The sequence below is a fragment of the Monodelphis domestica genome, chromosome 1, assembly GCF_027887165.1.
Source record: "Monodelphis domestica isolate mMonDom1 chromosome 1, mMonDom1.pri, whole genome shotgun sequence".
Taxonomy (NCBI): Eukaryota; Metazoa; Chordata; class Mammalia; order Didelphimorphia; family Didelphidae; genus Monodelphis; species Monodelphis domestica.
The window spans coordinates 147,005,590-147,022,985 of record NC_077227.1 but is presented as its reverse complement, the minus strand read 5'-3'; the positions used below and the strand labels follow the sequence as shown (position 1 = coordinate 147,022,985).

General features: G+C 34.7%; 1 protein-coding gene and 1 non-coding gene across 2 annotated transcripts in view; both read left to right on the top strand.

Annotated features, from left to right (window-relative positions):
* TRPM1 (transient receptor potential cation channel subfamily M member 1) overlaps nucleotides 1-17,396 on the top strand; it is a 101,935-nt gene that overhangs the window by 9,771 nt on the left and 74,768 nt on the right. Inside the window, exons 7-10 of the mRNA XM_056815648.1 lie at nucleotides 2,375-2,549; nucleotides 3,427-3,550; nucleotides 6,744-6,816; nucleotides 9,395-9,495. Coding sequence (XP_056671626.1) covers nucleotides 2,375-2,549; nucleotides 3,427-3,550; nucleotides 6,744-6,816; nucleotides 9,395-9,495 — 473 coding nt within the window. The remainder of the gene's footprint in view (nucleotides 1-2,374; nucleotides 2,550-3,426; nucleotides 3,551-6,743; nucleotides 6,817-9,394; nucleotides 9,496-17,396) is intronic.
* MIR204 (microRNA mir-204) lies at nucleotides 821-917 on the top strand. The gene has a single exon (NR_032192.1). It is a non-coding gene; the product is annotated as a microRNA mir-204 (primary transcript).

The window sequence follows — 17,396 nt, the reverse complement described above, 5'->3', positions numbered from 1 at the left end:
TCATCACCTGACACTTCTTTTGGAATTGCCTTTATATCTCATAGCAAATTTTGTTTATTATTTTCAACTGTGATAAATCTTGGTTCTATGAGGGTCAATCTGATTTTGAAACTATCCAAAACTCACTTGGAGCCAAGGGATAGTGAATATATTAGAGTGATTGAGCTGGCTACTATTTTATGATTCTATGTTGAGTCAACAATAAGTGTGATGATAAAGTAGTGAAAATGGTTGTATGATTCTCTCCTAAGACTTGTAAACTGTTTCTGAAAGCAGTTCTAAAATAGGAAGCCCTAACGTTACTTAAAAGAGAAGCTTCTTTGGAATAAGTATATTTGTCTTTGAAGGTGACTAATTTGGAGGGAACCACACTCATTTGAAAGTATTACTTCTGATAGATTTTAAAATAGTCTCATTTTGTTGATAATTATACTTCTACATATTAATAAGGCATGATTATAAAGATTACTTTTATAGTTAGTGGAATTCAGCTAAGAAGTCATGGGAATCAGTTGGTGAAGTTTAAATTTTTAATAATTCTTTCACTTAACCCTACTTATGATGTTTTAAAGAAGCATTTTAATAAACGTTTATTCCAAACAGTGTAAGTTGTTGGAAGATAAACTAAATTAAAAAAGAAGAAAATTGAAACACCAAATCAAGCAATGTTTAAGAATTGAGAGAGCAGCCAACTACTTTGAAAATATTTCAGACATCTTGGATTCATACCCCGAATTTAGACATTAGACAGTTGACTTAAATGGTTTTTGTTGTGTTTTTATTCTGTTTTGAGTTGTAAGTCATCACACCACCAAAACTTCAACTGACTATGTGACCTGTGGGCTTCCCTTTGTCATCCTATGCCTGGAAATCAGAGTGGGGCAGGGACAGCAAAGGGATGCTCAGCTGTCGTCTTCTACAGCATTGAACTATTTCAGCATTAGAGATTCCAGCCTAACCCTTGAAGACCTAATTTCTGCTACTATTCTGGATAAAACTTAGTTGACCACTATATTGCTGAAGACTTGAAATAATGGAAACCAATGAAATTCCAATTCAAAGTGGTACTATTTTGTTCTGGAAGAGCACAAAGCAAAACCAATATGATACCAATCAATACTAATGTACTAGAAATGTTATTGGACTATATCATTCAGATATACTCAAATTATACTTTTATGTAGCTACAATTTTGCATCTTCTCATTATCTGAAAGAGTAAAGAATTGAGAATTTATAAAAGGAGTTCCTTACTTTTATTGTTCTGGAAGAGATTTTGTCGAGTGTTAGAATTTGGTAGCCTCTGTCTCCACTTTTATCAATATTCCTCAAAGTGGGTCCTCATAGAGACTGCAAGTTCAAAACTTTACATAATAATACTAAAACATTATTTTCCTGTTAAAATATTCTTCCTTCTTCCAACTACATATCTCTGTGAGACTGGATCTTCTTTTATGTACTTCAATCAAAATGACGTGTCTTAACATGTTGAATACAGAAGCAGATATGAGAATATAGCTGACTTTTTTCAGCCAGATGTTAAAGAGATTTGCAAAAATATCCAAAACAATGCTACTCTTGTCATTAATATATTTGTTTTGGAAAATAGTTATTTTTCATAAAATATATTGTTTATATTAATATGTAATTGGTTTGTGATTGTTATTTTTAAGTGAATATTTTTAAAAGTTTTAAATCCTAATATGGCAAATATTAATAGATCTAATCCACATAAAATCTCTTTGGAGTTCTCATTAATTTTTAAGAGTGTAAAAGTCTCTCAGTAACTGAAAGCTAGAATTTAGCTGTTTTGTTTTGTTTTGTTTTGTTTTCATTTTGTGGATATCATATCCTTTATGTGAACTTTTGGGCTATCACTTTTTTGTGTCATTAGTGGCTTAAGGAAAGCAGTATTTGGAAGGGGAAACAATTTGACTTATAGAGAAGTAAATGTTAATCACCAAGATTGGCCTTTAAAGTACAAAGTCCAGAAGAGAGGATTTTCAAAGAGCTCATTATATCCCTCATTTTTGTCACTCCTAATTATCTGCCACTTTCCTAACATAAGGCCATTGAAGCACTGGTGAGAACTGCCAAAGTGCCAAACTTTCTAAACCTTATGTTCATTAAGTAACATGTAGGTATCAACTTATATATGAAAACTCATAAATAATCAGCCATCTATAGGTTTAAAAGAAAGTGAAATTAGTTTGTTTGGACCTCTTCTTTTTGGAAAAAGAAAAAAATATGGAATGGCATAAATTTGATGTTGCTTCTCCTCACTTGTCAAAAACTTTTGGATAGATCAGATCAGATGAAGAGGCCTTGCAGCCTTCTAACTTTGGTCCTGACGGGAGATATTCTTTGTGTTATAGGACTGGGACAAGGTGTTCCTGTTGTTGGTGTTATCGTTGAAGGGGGTCCTAATGTGATTTCCATTGTCCTGGAATGTCTTCGAGAAGATCCCCCTATTCCTGTTGTGATTTGTGATGGCAGTGGGCGAGCATCAGACATTTTGTCTTTTGCACACAAATACTGTGAAGAAGGAGGGTAGGATTTCTAACATATCAAGGGGAAATTAATGACTTTTCATAGTTTACCTGGTATCTAATAAGGAAATCTCTTGAGATGAGAATTTTAAAGTTTAATTTTTTTTTAAACCTTACCTTCTGTCTTGGAGTCAATACTGTGTATTGGCTCCAAGGCAGAAGAGTGGTAAGGGCTAGGCAATGGGGGTTAAGTGACTTGCCCAGGGTCACACAGCTGGGAAGTGTCTGAGGCCAGATTTGAACCTAGGACCTCGCATCTCTAGGCCTGGCTCTCAATCCACTGAGCAACCCAGCTGCCCCCTTTAATTTTTTAAAATCCCAAAATAGTAAAAAACAAAACAAAACCCTATTACACGAGTTTCTTTGATTACTCAGGGTCAGGATAATGTCATCCAACAGTATTCTATATGAAATAACAATATGGTCCCTTCCAACTTTATCGTCCTTTATGAGATTTCTGGGAAGGCTAGAATTTAGTACAATTGTAGACAATGCTTTCTACTAGGTTTTGCCTAGGACCTGGTAAATATAGAAAAGAAATTTGGCAATCCTGATGCAGTATTAAAATAAGAATCCTTAGGGAGCAGCTAGGTAGCTCAGTAGATTAAGAGCCAAGCTTAGAGATGGGAGGTCCTAGGTTCAAGTCTGGCCTCAGATACTTCTTAGCGGTGTGACCCTGGACAAGTGATGTAATTCCCATTCCCTAGCCCTTACCACATTTCTGCCTTAGAACCAAACATAGTGTTGATTCTAAGGTGTAAGGAAAGGGTTTAAAAAATAAAATAGGGATCCTAGATGATACTTGGGTAGATTTTTTTTTTAAATGATCAGTCATCTGTAATGTTTTCCTCTTTCTTTTCATGTTCTTTCTTGAATAGGATAATAAATGAATCCCTCAAGGATCAACTTCTAGTTACCATTCAGAAAACATTTAACTACAACAAGATTCAATCTCATCAGCTCTTTTTAATTATCATGGAGTGTATGAAAAAGAAAGAACTTGTAAGTGTCTCAAAACTCAGTCAAGAGTTTTACTCTCTTACTAAACCTTTTCAGGAAGGCTAAGCTATGATTTTTCATGTTTTGTCTTCTCTGCTCCCAAGAAACACTTTGCCATTACATATCAAATCAGTAATTTTATGAGAATTCCAACTCTTATCTTCTGGGAAGGTACTGAGTTTATATTCAGTTTCATAGCCCTTATTTCCAGTCCAGCGAATAGGAGAAGCACAGCAATGCCTAGTAAATGTGAAGGGACAATAAATACCAAATCTCATTAGCCATGGAATGAATTAATTAATTTCAGTTTAATTATCATGTCTTTGAGATAAATTGTACAAGATGAGCCACATTTTTTCTCAATATTTCTGTCGAATCTCACCAGAGCCCCTTAATGGATTTTAAAGGGATTTGAAGAATTATGAAAAAAGAATGACTTATAGTCATTTCACATAGTAATTACAATGTTTTATTATTTCCATTTGAAAATGCAAAAATTCATTTCCCAAACCTTCCTTCCTATTAAGTATGCTCATAAGACAGTGCCATTAACCATGCCAAGAGTACTGCAACCTAATATATTGCCAAGGGAAATGGAGTAGAAATCAGGGGACCTGCGTCATAGTCCTACTCTGAGGCTAATTATCTGTGTTGCCTTGGGCAAGTCATTTCATCTCTCTGGGTCCCAGTTTTCTCATCTGTAAAATGAAAGGGCTCTGTAGATAATTTCTAAGGCCACTTCCAGCTCTATGACCTAATGTGAAATGGCCTAGTCAACATTCTAAATTTACAAAAAATTGCAAATAGAGTATATTTGTTGAGGCAAGCATTTTTATGAGGCACACTATGCTCTAGGACCAGGGTTCTTAATTTAGAGTCGTTGAACTTAGATTTTTAGAATACTTTGTTAATTATTTTGGAATAATTATTTTAGAATGTTAGAATAACTTTGTTAACTATTTTAGAATAACTTTGTTAAATGTTTTTTTTTTCTAATCAGACATGTCATTTTATGCATCTAAAGCATTCTGAGAAAGGGTCCATAGATTTTACCAGACTACTATGACAAATTATGAAAATGTTCAGACCCTTCTGATGACACATGTGGTATCAAGAGACCTGAATTTGAATCTCATCTTCAAATACCTATGGGATTAGTCAAGTCCTTAAACTTCACAGATCTCTGATTTCCTCATATGAAAAATAAAAATAATAATTCCTGGACTGAGGTGAAAGTGCTTTGTATACCTCAAAGAATAAGTATTAAATCTGAATGAGTAGAATCTAATTTGCCTTGGTAATCAGATTATGAGCATTAAGAATAATTTTTCCAACATATGCTGAAGTAGCAGATTGGATAGATAAATGTCCAGGTATATTCTATATTGCAGCAGCTGCAATGCTATTAATACATTATAATTAAGCCACACATGAATATAAGCCAGCATGTCATAATCAATGGCAAGCCTGCCTCCAAGCCAGGAAGACCAGCTTTTAAGCTCCACCTCTGACATGTGAATATGTGTGATCCTGGGCTCATTAACTTGACCTCTGGAGCTCTAGTCAGCACTCTAAAATTATGCCTTATATATTGATGAAATCATAGGTTCAGGCCTTATCCCCATATAATATTGAAGTTCCCTACTATTTCATCCTTCAGTTATGAGTTTAATACATCCTTTTGTACTCTCACTTGGGTAAAGACATCACAGAGGGATTGATATTTCAGAGATTCATAGCAAAAAGACATGAAATTTATTCCACTAGATGATTCTGAAATAAAAAGGAAAGAAAAAGAGATCCCCAAACCATGGTTTTCTTTTTGTGCTTTCAGTCCAGCTTCTTTATTTAAAGACTCCATCCTAATGGTTTCCCCAAATCTAGCTAAATAAGCTTCACAAATGCTGTGGGTAAAGAGTTGGAATGAAGACCTCATCTCAAAAATTTTTGAGACAAATTCATTTGGTAGGGGAGAAGGACTAGGAGGCAGCTGATAACTACAGGGGTCCCTCTGATGACTTGGTATATCAGACCTCTATTTGATAGTGTATCCAAAAATCCTCTAATGACCCATTCCCCACAAGACCTCCAATCTTGGATCTATAAGTCAGCTGACTTTGAACTTTTCATTTTTGCTTCCCAGGAATATAACTTCCATTTATAGCATCATTACTATGGGCTTAAGTAAGAGCACTAGATTTAGAATATGAATTCAAATCCTGACTGTGCCCCTTATTTCTTTCTTTTTTTAATTTAATACTATTTATTAAAATTCACTTAGAGCAAAGAGAAATTTTAAAAGCCATAGAAAGGAAAGAAACAGCTCCCTTCATCTATGCTGATACAAGCCTGAGAGCGAGAGCTTCCAGGAGAGAGAACCAGTGTGAAGAAAGTTGAAACTGAATACCAAATTAACCAATGATACACAACAGGAAACAGAAAAGGGGATTATGGGAAATGTAGTCTCTATGTGCCCCTTATTTCTGGTGTGACCTTAGACAAGTAATTTAAGTTCTCTGGAATGTCAGCTCCCTCATCTGTGAAATGAGAGTATTCAACCAGATGACCTCTCTGACTCCTTTGAGTCCTGTGATCACATGTATGATTTTCTGATGAACCAAGAATAACCAGTGATGTTTTGCCTTGGTCACGTTTTTCATGGAGCCATTTAATGATGTTAAGTGAAGTATGACTGAATAGAAACACGGAGTAAAGTTCAAGGCCAGAAGCAAAACGATCACAAAGATTATATCGAGACTTCAGAAATAAAATACACTTCTTTATAAATTATTTAGCCCACAGCATTATTTCAGTAGTCATTGGCCTATTTTAATTCACTTCACTTCAAGAATCTTATGATATTTTTAGTGGGGTTTCATCTTCCACCAATACAGATTAAATCTTCTCTTCCCTCCTCCTTTCATCCATGACTTGGTAGATATAATCTTCTATAATTAATGTAGCCAAGAGTTATTACTCTTTGATCAACTTGATAACAAACCTCTCGGAATTCAGCTAGACTAGTCCTAGAACCAGAGCTTGTATTAAATGTACTGGCCATTTCCATACTACCACAAGACTTCAGGAGACTTCTATGGTAGCAGTATGTTTATGATATTAAAAAGCACATGATCTTTCCCCCTCATTTTTAGTTTTGCTTTAATTCAGTATTCATATTTTTAATCTCTGCTTTCAGGTTACTGTGTTTCGAATGGGTTCAGAAGGTCAACAAGATATTGAAATGTCAATTTTAACTGCTCTGCTAAAGGGTGAGTTCTCCAGAAAATTGTGATTTACTTCAATTCAGTTCAACAAATAAGAAATATTTTCTCTGTGTCCTGGTCCTTGCTTGTGAGAGAGGAGGAGTCTTATCAGTACTGAAACCAACCATATTCCTTCTCCTTTCATAAAAATTGTGTCTATTGGGTACATCCTGAACTAACTAACTTGATCAAAATTAACCAATGAATCTCAGATTTTTAAAGCAGAGAGAGACCTTAAAAAAGTTATTTCATTCATTCCAATTTTCTCATTTTATATGAAGAAATGAAGAGTAAGACATGTGATTTTATGTGCCTGAGATAAATAAGTTGTGGTCTAAGGTCTAAAATCCAAGTCTCCAGACAGTCCATTCAAACAGGGCTGTTGCCAGAATACCATATCATCTTTCCATATCTGTTTGTTCTACACAATTATAGTAGATACAACTAGATCTGCATCCCCAAAAGATAAAAATTTGGGAAAGGACTTATTTGTACAAACATATTTATAGCTGCTCTTTTTGTGATGGCAAAGAATTGGAAACTAAAAGGATGTCCCTCAATTGGGGAAATGGCTGAAGAAATTGAGGTATATAATGGTGATGGAATACTATTGTACTATAATGAATGAAGAACAGGATGATTTCAGAAAGAAGTGGAAAGAGCTACATGAACTAATGCAAAGTGAAATAATCAGAGCTAGAAGAACATTATACACAGTAACTGAAATATTGTGGAACAATGAAATGTGATAGACTTTGCTACTAACAGCATTCAATGATCCAGGACAATTCTGAGGGACTTATGAAAAGAATGCTATCCACATCCAGAGAAAGAACTGTTGGAGGAGAAATGCAAATGAAAACATATGATTTATTATTTGTTTATTTGGGTATATGACTTGGGGTTTTGGTTTTATAAGATCATTTACTTACAACAATGAATAATGTGGAAATATATTTTGCATAATAATACATATATAACCCATACCGAATTGCTTGTCAGCTCCAGAAAGGGGGAGGGAAGAAGGAAAGGAGACAACATGGATCATATAGCTTTGGAAAACTTATGTGGAAATTTGGAAGGAATAATAAAAAAAGCAAAGATGCCCCCCAAAATTATGGTAGAAACTTTATGAGAATATTCTTTTTTGTGGACTTTACATACAAGCAATAAAGTCTTGAGGGGAAGTTTACTTCATCCTGAAATTGGAATCAGTTTTTATGTGTCATTAATTAAATAATAAGCTCTTATTTCAGACTATCCTTTGTCAAGCATATTATCTAATGATTATAATTTATCTATGCCATATATGTCAGTGGCTCAATGAATTTTTATCTTATTGATATGAGTACTCTTTTAAATTTTGTAAAACACAATCTATGCCTTCTTATCCTTTGGTAAATCCAGAAATTAATTAGTAAGCATTTATTAAATCTCTATGTGTAAGGCATTGTGCTAGATGTTGGGGGTACAAATACAAATATAAAGAATAAAATAATCTCTACTCTCAAAGAGCTTATATTCTTTTTTAAAATGACTCAAGATAAAAAACTTCCCTTTTCTTAAAATTTCAGCTACTTATATGTTAATCTACATTTGCAAATTCAATACCTGAAATAGCCTTTATTTTAGTGGAAAGGAAAAGCCAAAAAAGGGCTCATATGATGAAATATAATTAGTAATTAGCTAATTAGTATAAAAGAGCATGAGAACAATGATTCTTTATAAAGATAATTTACCTTAATAAATGTAGTTGCTTTCAAAAATCTAGTAACTTCTACTGTAAAAAATTCTTAACATACACATATTTGTCTCTGAAAATAAGTTCTTATAGAAGAAAATAAGACACACATGCTTCTCTTATCGATAATCTTGCTTACTTGTAGGCCAAAAGAAGGAACTGCTATCATCTGACTTAAATAGTTTAGGTAACTTGCAACTAATGCCATAAAAGCACAATGATAGAACTTGGATAAATTGTCTTTGTTAATTATTCCATTATCCCATAAAGGAGGGCGACTTGAATGAGATAAATGTCTACTTTGTCTTTGGCTGGTCAATAGGTATAAGCACAAGAAGCAGAGTAGTTCAAAGTTTTGTTTTGTTGTTTGTAAATCTAGTGTTTTATTCTTACAACTCAAATAAATATGCCATTTTTTTTAGACTGAATCTTCCTATCTCTCCCAGGCTTGAAAAGTAGTGGTCACTCCTGGGCTCAGTCCCAATGCTAAGAGACATGAGAACTTTAACTTGCTATTTTTTCCCCTAACATGAGATAGTTTGTAGGCAGCCTGAGGGCCCTCTGCTCCTAGGGGCTCACCACATAAAGGATGCCAGATAGTGCAGTTATTCAATTAGCCCTAATGAATGAATTCAAGCAATCCTGCTGCCTCAGCCTTTTCCTGTAGCAGAAATTACAAGCTTGTGCTCCCCACTTCTAGCTAGTTTAACCATTCTTCCTCTGTAAGATCCATAAAAAGTCATCTGCTTTCATACTGTTAGTGACTCAACTTGTTTCTTCAATATTGAGCATCCTACTGGTCATTTACTTGGAAACAGGAAGTAGTTATTTTTGCTTCTTCAGGTACAAATGCATCAGCTCCTGATCAGCTGAGTCTGGCTCTTGCCTGGAACCGTGTTGACATTGCACGAAGTCAGATCTTTGTCTTTGGACCCCATTGGCCGGTGAGACTACTTTCCCCTCTCCCCCACTCCAAACATCTTATATTATTTTATGCGAATGACATATCTGTATTAGTTCCCTTACCACACCAATCTTGCCAACATTTCTCAGTCATGTTTCAGATTCTAATTTGTTATAACATTAGGACTAAACATAAGCAGTGTGTTTCCCCAAAAGGGAGCAATGAACTTTGTATGTGAAAAAGAAAAAGTAATGTGTTATATCAGACTTAAATCAATCTTGTTAAATAAATAAATTGAAAAAGTGATCCCCAAATATCTTACTTGTCAGTTTGGAAAATATTATCCTTTTAAAGTATGGAATAGACTAAAAAAAAAGTAACACATTGAAAATCCAGCATAATTTATCACAAGACTTTGCTAAGTAAAATAACCATATTTCCTGAAATAAGTACAGTGTTTTTATTGTATCTTTATCTATTTTACTTTTTTAATACTCATTGGGAATAAAATTAATGCAAAAACTTTAAATAATAAGGTAGGTATTTTTGAAGGAAAGGGGTGATGTGGTGCATTTGTATGCTTATTAAATTCCCTAAAATTAATCAAGCCCTGTAGTCCAATACATTCACATATTCCTTCCTTCAGGATCCTCTAGTTTTTAGTTTCATGGAAAATAAGAAGCTAACAAAAGACATTGCTACAGGACTGACTTAGGTTACTTATAACAAAGAAAACCTTAGCAATCAGGTTGAAAAATATTGACATGGATAGCACATAAAAGCTCCATTATCTCCATTTTCAATGATTCATGAAAATATCATATAATTCTCTAACTCTTTAGGATGGAGTATATGTTCTAGGCTAAAGAAAAGGGTCTAAGTAATCTCTGAAGTACTGTATACGTTCAATAGTTGAATATCAAATCACAATCTGTTTTAAAAATTGAACAAACATTTATTGAATTACTATAATCTCTGCAGTAGTTGCTGATGGAGATATGAAAATAGATAAATATAATCCTTGTCCTCAAGTAATTTGTAATATAGGTTAAGAGATAAGAAATGTGTGTACATAATGATAATGTGAATAATAGGAAATATAATGTATAATAGGAGTATAGTGTGTAAATGTATGGCTACAAAACTAATGTGAATTTTGATAGAAAAATTAAAACAAAATATGCAAAGTACTCTATGATAATTTAGAGGATAAGACATCAATGATGTCAGACCTGGCTGATGAGAGTCCAACCAGAGACTAATGAGACAGCGATTGAGGTAATGCAGTAAGGCTTTATTGTGGGAAAGGAAATGGGGAGGAGTGTAGAGGTAGCAAGGGAAGAAGTAGCAGGGAGGCTACTGGCTTTAGAATCCAGGGGAGGAGGAAGAAAGGAAGGAGATAAGGGGGTGCCTGAAATCTGTGGATGGCTAGGGGCCCCCACTAGGGTGTAGTAGGGGGCAATCTTTTATAGAGTAGTGGTCTGGGGTGAGAAAACCTTGATTGTCCCTATTGGTCAAGTTGTGTTAATTTGTGTTCAGCTGATTGGATGGCCCTAAGGGGAACCTTGGGAACCTCGGTCTCTGGGGGTGGGAATTTCTCAAGCCTGATGGTCAGTGATGTAGGGGGGTCATTTGTCTTGGCATGACAGCAAAGTCCTGATGTTCTGCCAGGTGTTGCTATTGTGGCAGTTTCTGTCCTAGGTTCAGGCAGGTGCTGGGAGAAAGGGGAAAGGGGAAGGCTTTTGATGTTGGTAGAGGAGGGTTTTGGTCCCGGGATCTATCAAATGATACTTAGGGAAATTGGAGAGTGTTTCATAAAGGACATAATCATCTGATATAGAAGAAGGTTACTTCAGCTAGTGGAGTTTAAAAATGAAGGTCTTCAAGGCATCAGGAAGCAAAAAAGAGAAAATTACAAGATATGGAGAGATGGCAAAGCTCCAGAATGGGTATAGCAAAAGAGTATATTAGGAGGAAGTAATGTGAGCTAAGATGGGAAAGAAGAAGGAAGGTAATAGATTGTGAAAAGCCCTGAATGGCTGCCTAAGAAGTCTGGCCTTTGAGTAGTTAATAGGCATTTACTGAAGAGTTATTAGAAAAGGAATGATATGATTAGGTCAGATCATAAAATGAGAAATTTGGCAGAAGTACGAAGAACAGATTAGAAGAGATAATGAAGGAAGGTGCTATCTTCAGGGAGCCATTGCAATAGTCAGGTAGACTGGGGAATTGGCAGTAGGAATAGAAAGAAAAGAATGGAGATAAAAGATATTATAGTAGTAGTGTCAAAAAGACTTGGTAAAATGATTGGTCATAGAATGTGACGGAAATGGAAGAACCAAAGGTAACACACCAAGGTGATTTGTTTGAATGGTTTCTTTGAATGCCACTAACAGAAATAAGAAATTAATAATGATTTTTTGGCTTTTAATTTTGTTTTGAAATTTTTATTTAGTCAATTTAGAACATTATTCCTTGGTTACAAGAATCATATTCTTTCCCTCCCCTCCCTCCAGCCCTTCCCATACCTGACACTGGATTTTACATGTGTCTTTGATCAAAACCTATTTTTATGTTGATGTTTACACTACGATGATCATTTGGAGTCTACATCCCCAATCATATCCCCCTCGACCCATGTAATCAAGCAGTTGTTTTTCTTCTGTGTTTCAGCTTTTGAATGTGGATAGTGTTCTTTTTCATAAATCCCTCTGAACTGTTCAGGATCACTGCATTGCCACTAATGGAGAAGTCCATTACATTTGATTGTACCACAGTGTATTAGTCCCTGTGTATAATATTTTCCTGGTTCCGTTCCTCTCACTCTGCATCAATTCCTTGATTTCATTCCAGTTCACATGTAATTCCTCCAGTTCATTATTTCTTTGAGCACAATAGTATTCCATCACCAACATATAACAATTTGTTCAGCCATTTCCCAATTGAAGAGCATCCCCTCATTTTCCAATTTTTGCCACCACAAAGAGTGCAGCTATTAATAATTATCTACAAATCCTTTCCCTTATTATCTCTTTGGAGTACAAACCCAGCAGTGCTATGGTTGGATCAAAGAGCAGACAATCTTTTAGCGCCCTTTGGGCATAGTTCCAAATTGCCCTCCAGAATGGTTGGATCAATTCACAACTCCACCAGCAATGCATTAATGTCCCAACTTTGCCACATCCCCTCCAATATTCATTACTTTCCTTTACTGTCATGTTAGCCAATCTGCTAGATGTGGGGTGGTACCTCAGAGTTGTTTTGACTTGCATCTCTCTGATTATTAGAGATTTAGAACACTTTTTCATGTGCTTATTAATAGTTTTGATTTCTTTGGCTGAGAACTGCCTGTTCATTTTCCTTGCCCATTTATCAATTGGAGAATGGCTTGATTTTTTTGTACAATTGATTTAGCTTTTTATAAATTTGAGTAATTAGACCTTTGTCAGAGGTTTTTGTTATGAAGATTTTTTCATAATTTGTTGCTTCCCTTCTAATTTTGGTTGCATTGGTTTTGTTTGTTTAAAACCTTTCAAATTTAATGTAATAAAAATTATTTATTTTACATTTTGTGATTTTTTCTAACTCTTGCTTGGTCTTAAAATCTTTCCTTTCCCAAAGATATGACATGTATACTATTCTGTGTTCACCTAATTTACTTATAGTTTCCTTCTTTATATTCAAGTCATTCACCAATTCTGAGTTTATCTTGGTATAGGGTATGAGGTGTTGATCCAATCCCTGTCTCTCCCATACTGTCTTCCAATTTTCCCAGCAGTTTTTTTTTAATCAAATAGTGGATTTTGGTCCCAAAAGCTGGGCTTATCATAGACAGTCTTGCTGAGGTCACTTACCCCAAGTCTATTCCACTGATCCTCCTTTCTGTCTCTTAGCCAGTACCATATTGTTTTGATGACCATTGCTTTAGAGTACCATTTGAGATCTGGTACTGCAAGGCCACCTTCCTTTGCATTTTTTTTCATAATTTCCCTAGATATCTTTGACCTTTTGTTCCTCCAAATGAACTTTGTTATGGTTTTTTCTAATTCAGTAAAAAAGTTTTTTGGTAGTTCAATGGGTATGGCACTAAATTTCGGTAGGATTGTAATTTTTCTTATGTTATCTCATTCTACCCATGAACAATCAATGTTTTTTCCAGCTATTTAGATCTAATTTTAATTGTGTGGAGAGTGTTTTATAGTTGTGTTTCTATCGTTCCTGTGTTTGTCTTGGCAGATAGATACCTAAGTATTTTATATTGTATAGGGTGATTTTAATTGGAATTTCTCTGTCTAATTCTTGCTGCTGAGATGTGTTGGAAATATATAGAAATGCTGATGACTTATGTGGGTTTATTTTGTATCCTGAAACTGCTAAAGTTGTTGATTATTTCCACCAGCTTTTTAGTTGATGCTCTAGGATTCTTTAAGTAGACCATGTGAATCTTAAAATTGCTCAGACTCTACTTCAGAAGATTCGATCAAGATATTCCCCATTTTTAACAATGGTGGTACTTGGTCAGGAATGTATTGAGAACTTTTAAAATTACTCCACTCTGCTCAGACAGTGCCTTAGGGGAATATAAAGTTGTAAACTTCTGATGGAACAATGAAAAGTCCCCAACTCATACTTATAGTGAAGCAAAAACCCTAAGCTAATTGGTCTATTTTTAGATCTAATACAAAAGGGTACTAAGTACTTACAAAGGTTAAATTAATCACTAAAAGGTCAAGCAACTTACAAAGGGCAAGCTTAGCAAAGAGATATGAAATACTCAGAAGACATAATCTAATCAGAGAAGGTGATAACAAAAGAAGAAGTGAACTAAGAATGGACAGACCTGGGGAAAACGTCTACTGTGATTGGTAGATGTGAAAATTTAGGGGAGGTGACATAAAAGAAATTTCTCTTTAAAAGGAGCTGGCTCTCTGAACTTAGTTGGAGTTTGGAGTTAGTTGGAGAAACTGGGTCTCTGAACTCAGCTCAGGAGTTGAGGATTTCAGTGAAGGACTGGAGTTTTGCTTGAGACAAATCTTGTGGTGAGTGATAAAAGACTAACTTGTCTCTCTTAAGGCTCAGGCCTAGGCCATTTGGTCTAGGCCCTTCATACTATTTACTCTCTCTCTCCTTTTCCTTAATTCTTTCATTTGTATTAATTAAAATCTCCATAAAACCCAGCTGATTTGGATATTTTCATATTTGGGAATTTTTCCCATGGCGACCACTTATTTTTGATTTAAAACAAGACACTAAAAATTATCTTTACAGTTTTGGCAATTCACAGTCTTGAAACCCACATTTTTAGCAGTTACAACCATCATGTCATTTGCAAAGAGTGATATCTTGATCTCCTCATGGCCTATTTTAATACCTTCAATTTCTTTTTCTTCTCTAATTGCTACTGCTAGTGTTTCTAGTACAATGTTAAATAATAGATGTGATAATGGGCATCCTTGTTTCACTCCTGATATTATTGGGAAGGCTTCTAGTTTATTCCTATTGCAGATGATGTTTGCTGATGGTTTTAGATATATACTTTTTATTACTTTTAGAAAGGGCCCTTCTATTCCTATGCTTTCTAGTGTTTTCAATAGGAAGGGGTTTTGTATTTTGTCAAAGGCTTTTTCTGCATCTATTGAGATAATCTTGTGATTTTTGTCAGTTTACTTGTTAATATGGTCAATTATGTGGATGGTTTTCCTATTATTGAACCATCCTTACATTCCTGGTATAAATCCCACCTGCTCATAATGAATAACCCTCAAGATCACTTGCTGGAGCCTTTTTGCTAGTACTCTAAGATTTTTGCATCTATGTTCATAAAGGAGATGGGTCTATAGTTTTCTTTCTCTGTTTTTGACGTGCTTGGCTTTGGAATCAGTACCATATTTGTGTCATTAAAGGAATTTGGTAGAAGTTCTTCTTTGCTTATTCTATCAAATAGTTTGTATTGTATTGGGATTAGTTGTTCTTTGAATATTTGATAGAATTCATTTAGGAATTCATCTGGTCCTGGGGATTTTTTCTTAGGGAGTTCTTTGATGGCTTGTTCAATTTATTTTTCTGATATGGGGTTGTTTAGGTAGTCTATTTTTTCTTCTGTTAATCTAAGCAATTTATATTTTTTGTATATTTTCATCCACATCACCTAGTGTAATAAATGATATTGTAGGGTATATTTGATGGATAAATGATAACTAATGGATCAGGTAGTTATCTTCTTTTGCCTACCCTCCTTCCTTTTATACCTTCCTTCCTCCCTCTTCCAGTCTCCCTTCTTCCCCAATTCTTCCCTTCAATTTCCCCTTCCCCCTTCTTCTTCAGTCTCCTTCTAAGTAACTCAGTATGAGTTATGGTGTTTCAGAGGAAATACTCTTTTCTCTCCTTTATCTCAAGTAAGGGTTTATTGGAGAAAACAGGACAAGATGAAGAATGGAGGTAAGAAGGGTGGGATATCCCTATTATATACAGTGAGTCTTCCTTCAAATCAGCCAGAAAGCCCAGAAAACAGTCAAGCAGTTGGCTCTTGCATTCAACTGTGTACTGGTCACATTCCAAATGGAATTTTCCTTTGATTGACAGCTGATTAATCTCCAGCTTCTTGTCTTGCTTCCTGTCCTTTTTCATGCCTTATAATTGCTCTCCTCCACACTAGATTGTCATATTTATTGCCATATAATTGGGCATAATAATTTTTAATAATTGCCTTAATTTCCTCTTCATTAGAGGTGAGGTCTCACTTTCTATCTTTGATACTGTTAATTTGGTTTTCTTCTTTCCTTTTTTTAACTAGATTGACCAGTACTTTGTCTTTTTTATTTTTTTTTCAAAGTACCAGCTTCTAGTCTTATTTATTAAATCAATAGTTCTTTGACTTTCAATTTTATTAATTTCTCCTTGATTTTTAGGATCTCTGATTTATTTTTCATCTGAGGATTTTTAATTTGCTCACTTTCTAGTTTTTTAATTTGCATGCCCAATTCATTGACCTCTGCCCTTCCCTATTTGTTAATATATGAACTCGAGGATATAAATTTCCCCCTAAGTACTGCTTTGGCTGCATCCCATAGATTTTGAAAGGATGTCCTATCATTGTCATTTTCTTCAATGTAATTATTAATTGTTTCTATGATTTGTTCTTTAACTAACTGATTTTGGAGACTCGTATTATTAATTTTCCAATTAATTTTTGATTTGCCTCTCCATGTACCCTTACTAATTATTATTTTCATTGCATTGTGATCTGAATAGGTTGCATTTATTATTTCTGCTCTTTTTAACTTGTTTGCAATTAGGCCCTTGTACATGGTCAATCTTTGTGAATGTAGCATGTGCTGCTGAAAAGAAGGTGTATTCCTTTCTGTCCCTATTTATTTTTCTACACATATCTACTAACTCTAATTTTTCTAAGATTTCATTCACTTCTCTTACCTCTTTCTTATTTGTTTTTTGGTTTGATTTATCTTGTTCTGATAAAGGAAGTTTCAGGTCTCCCACTAGTATAGGTTTTCTATCAATTTATCCTTGTATTCCACTAGTTTCTCCTTTAGAAATTTGGATGCTATGCATACATGTTCAGTACTGATATTTTTTCATTGTCTATGCTGCCTTTTATCAGGATGTAATTACGTTCCCTATCTCTTTTGGATAGATCTATTTTTACTTTGGCTTTGTCAGAAATCATAATTGCTACTCCTGCCTTCTTTTTCTCAGTTGATGCCCAATAGGTTCTGCTCCATCCACTTACCTTTACCCTATGTGTATCTACCTTCCTCATGTGTGTTTCTTGTAGACAGCATATGGTAGGATTTTGGTTTCTAATCCATTTTGCTATTTGCTTGCATTTTATGGGTGAGTTCATTCCATTCATATTCAGGGTTATGATTACCAGCTGTGTATTTCCCAACATTTTGATTACTACTCCTAGCCCTGCCCTTTCTT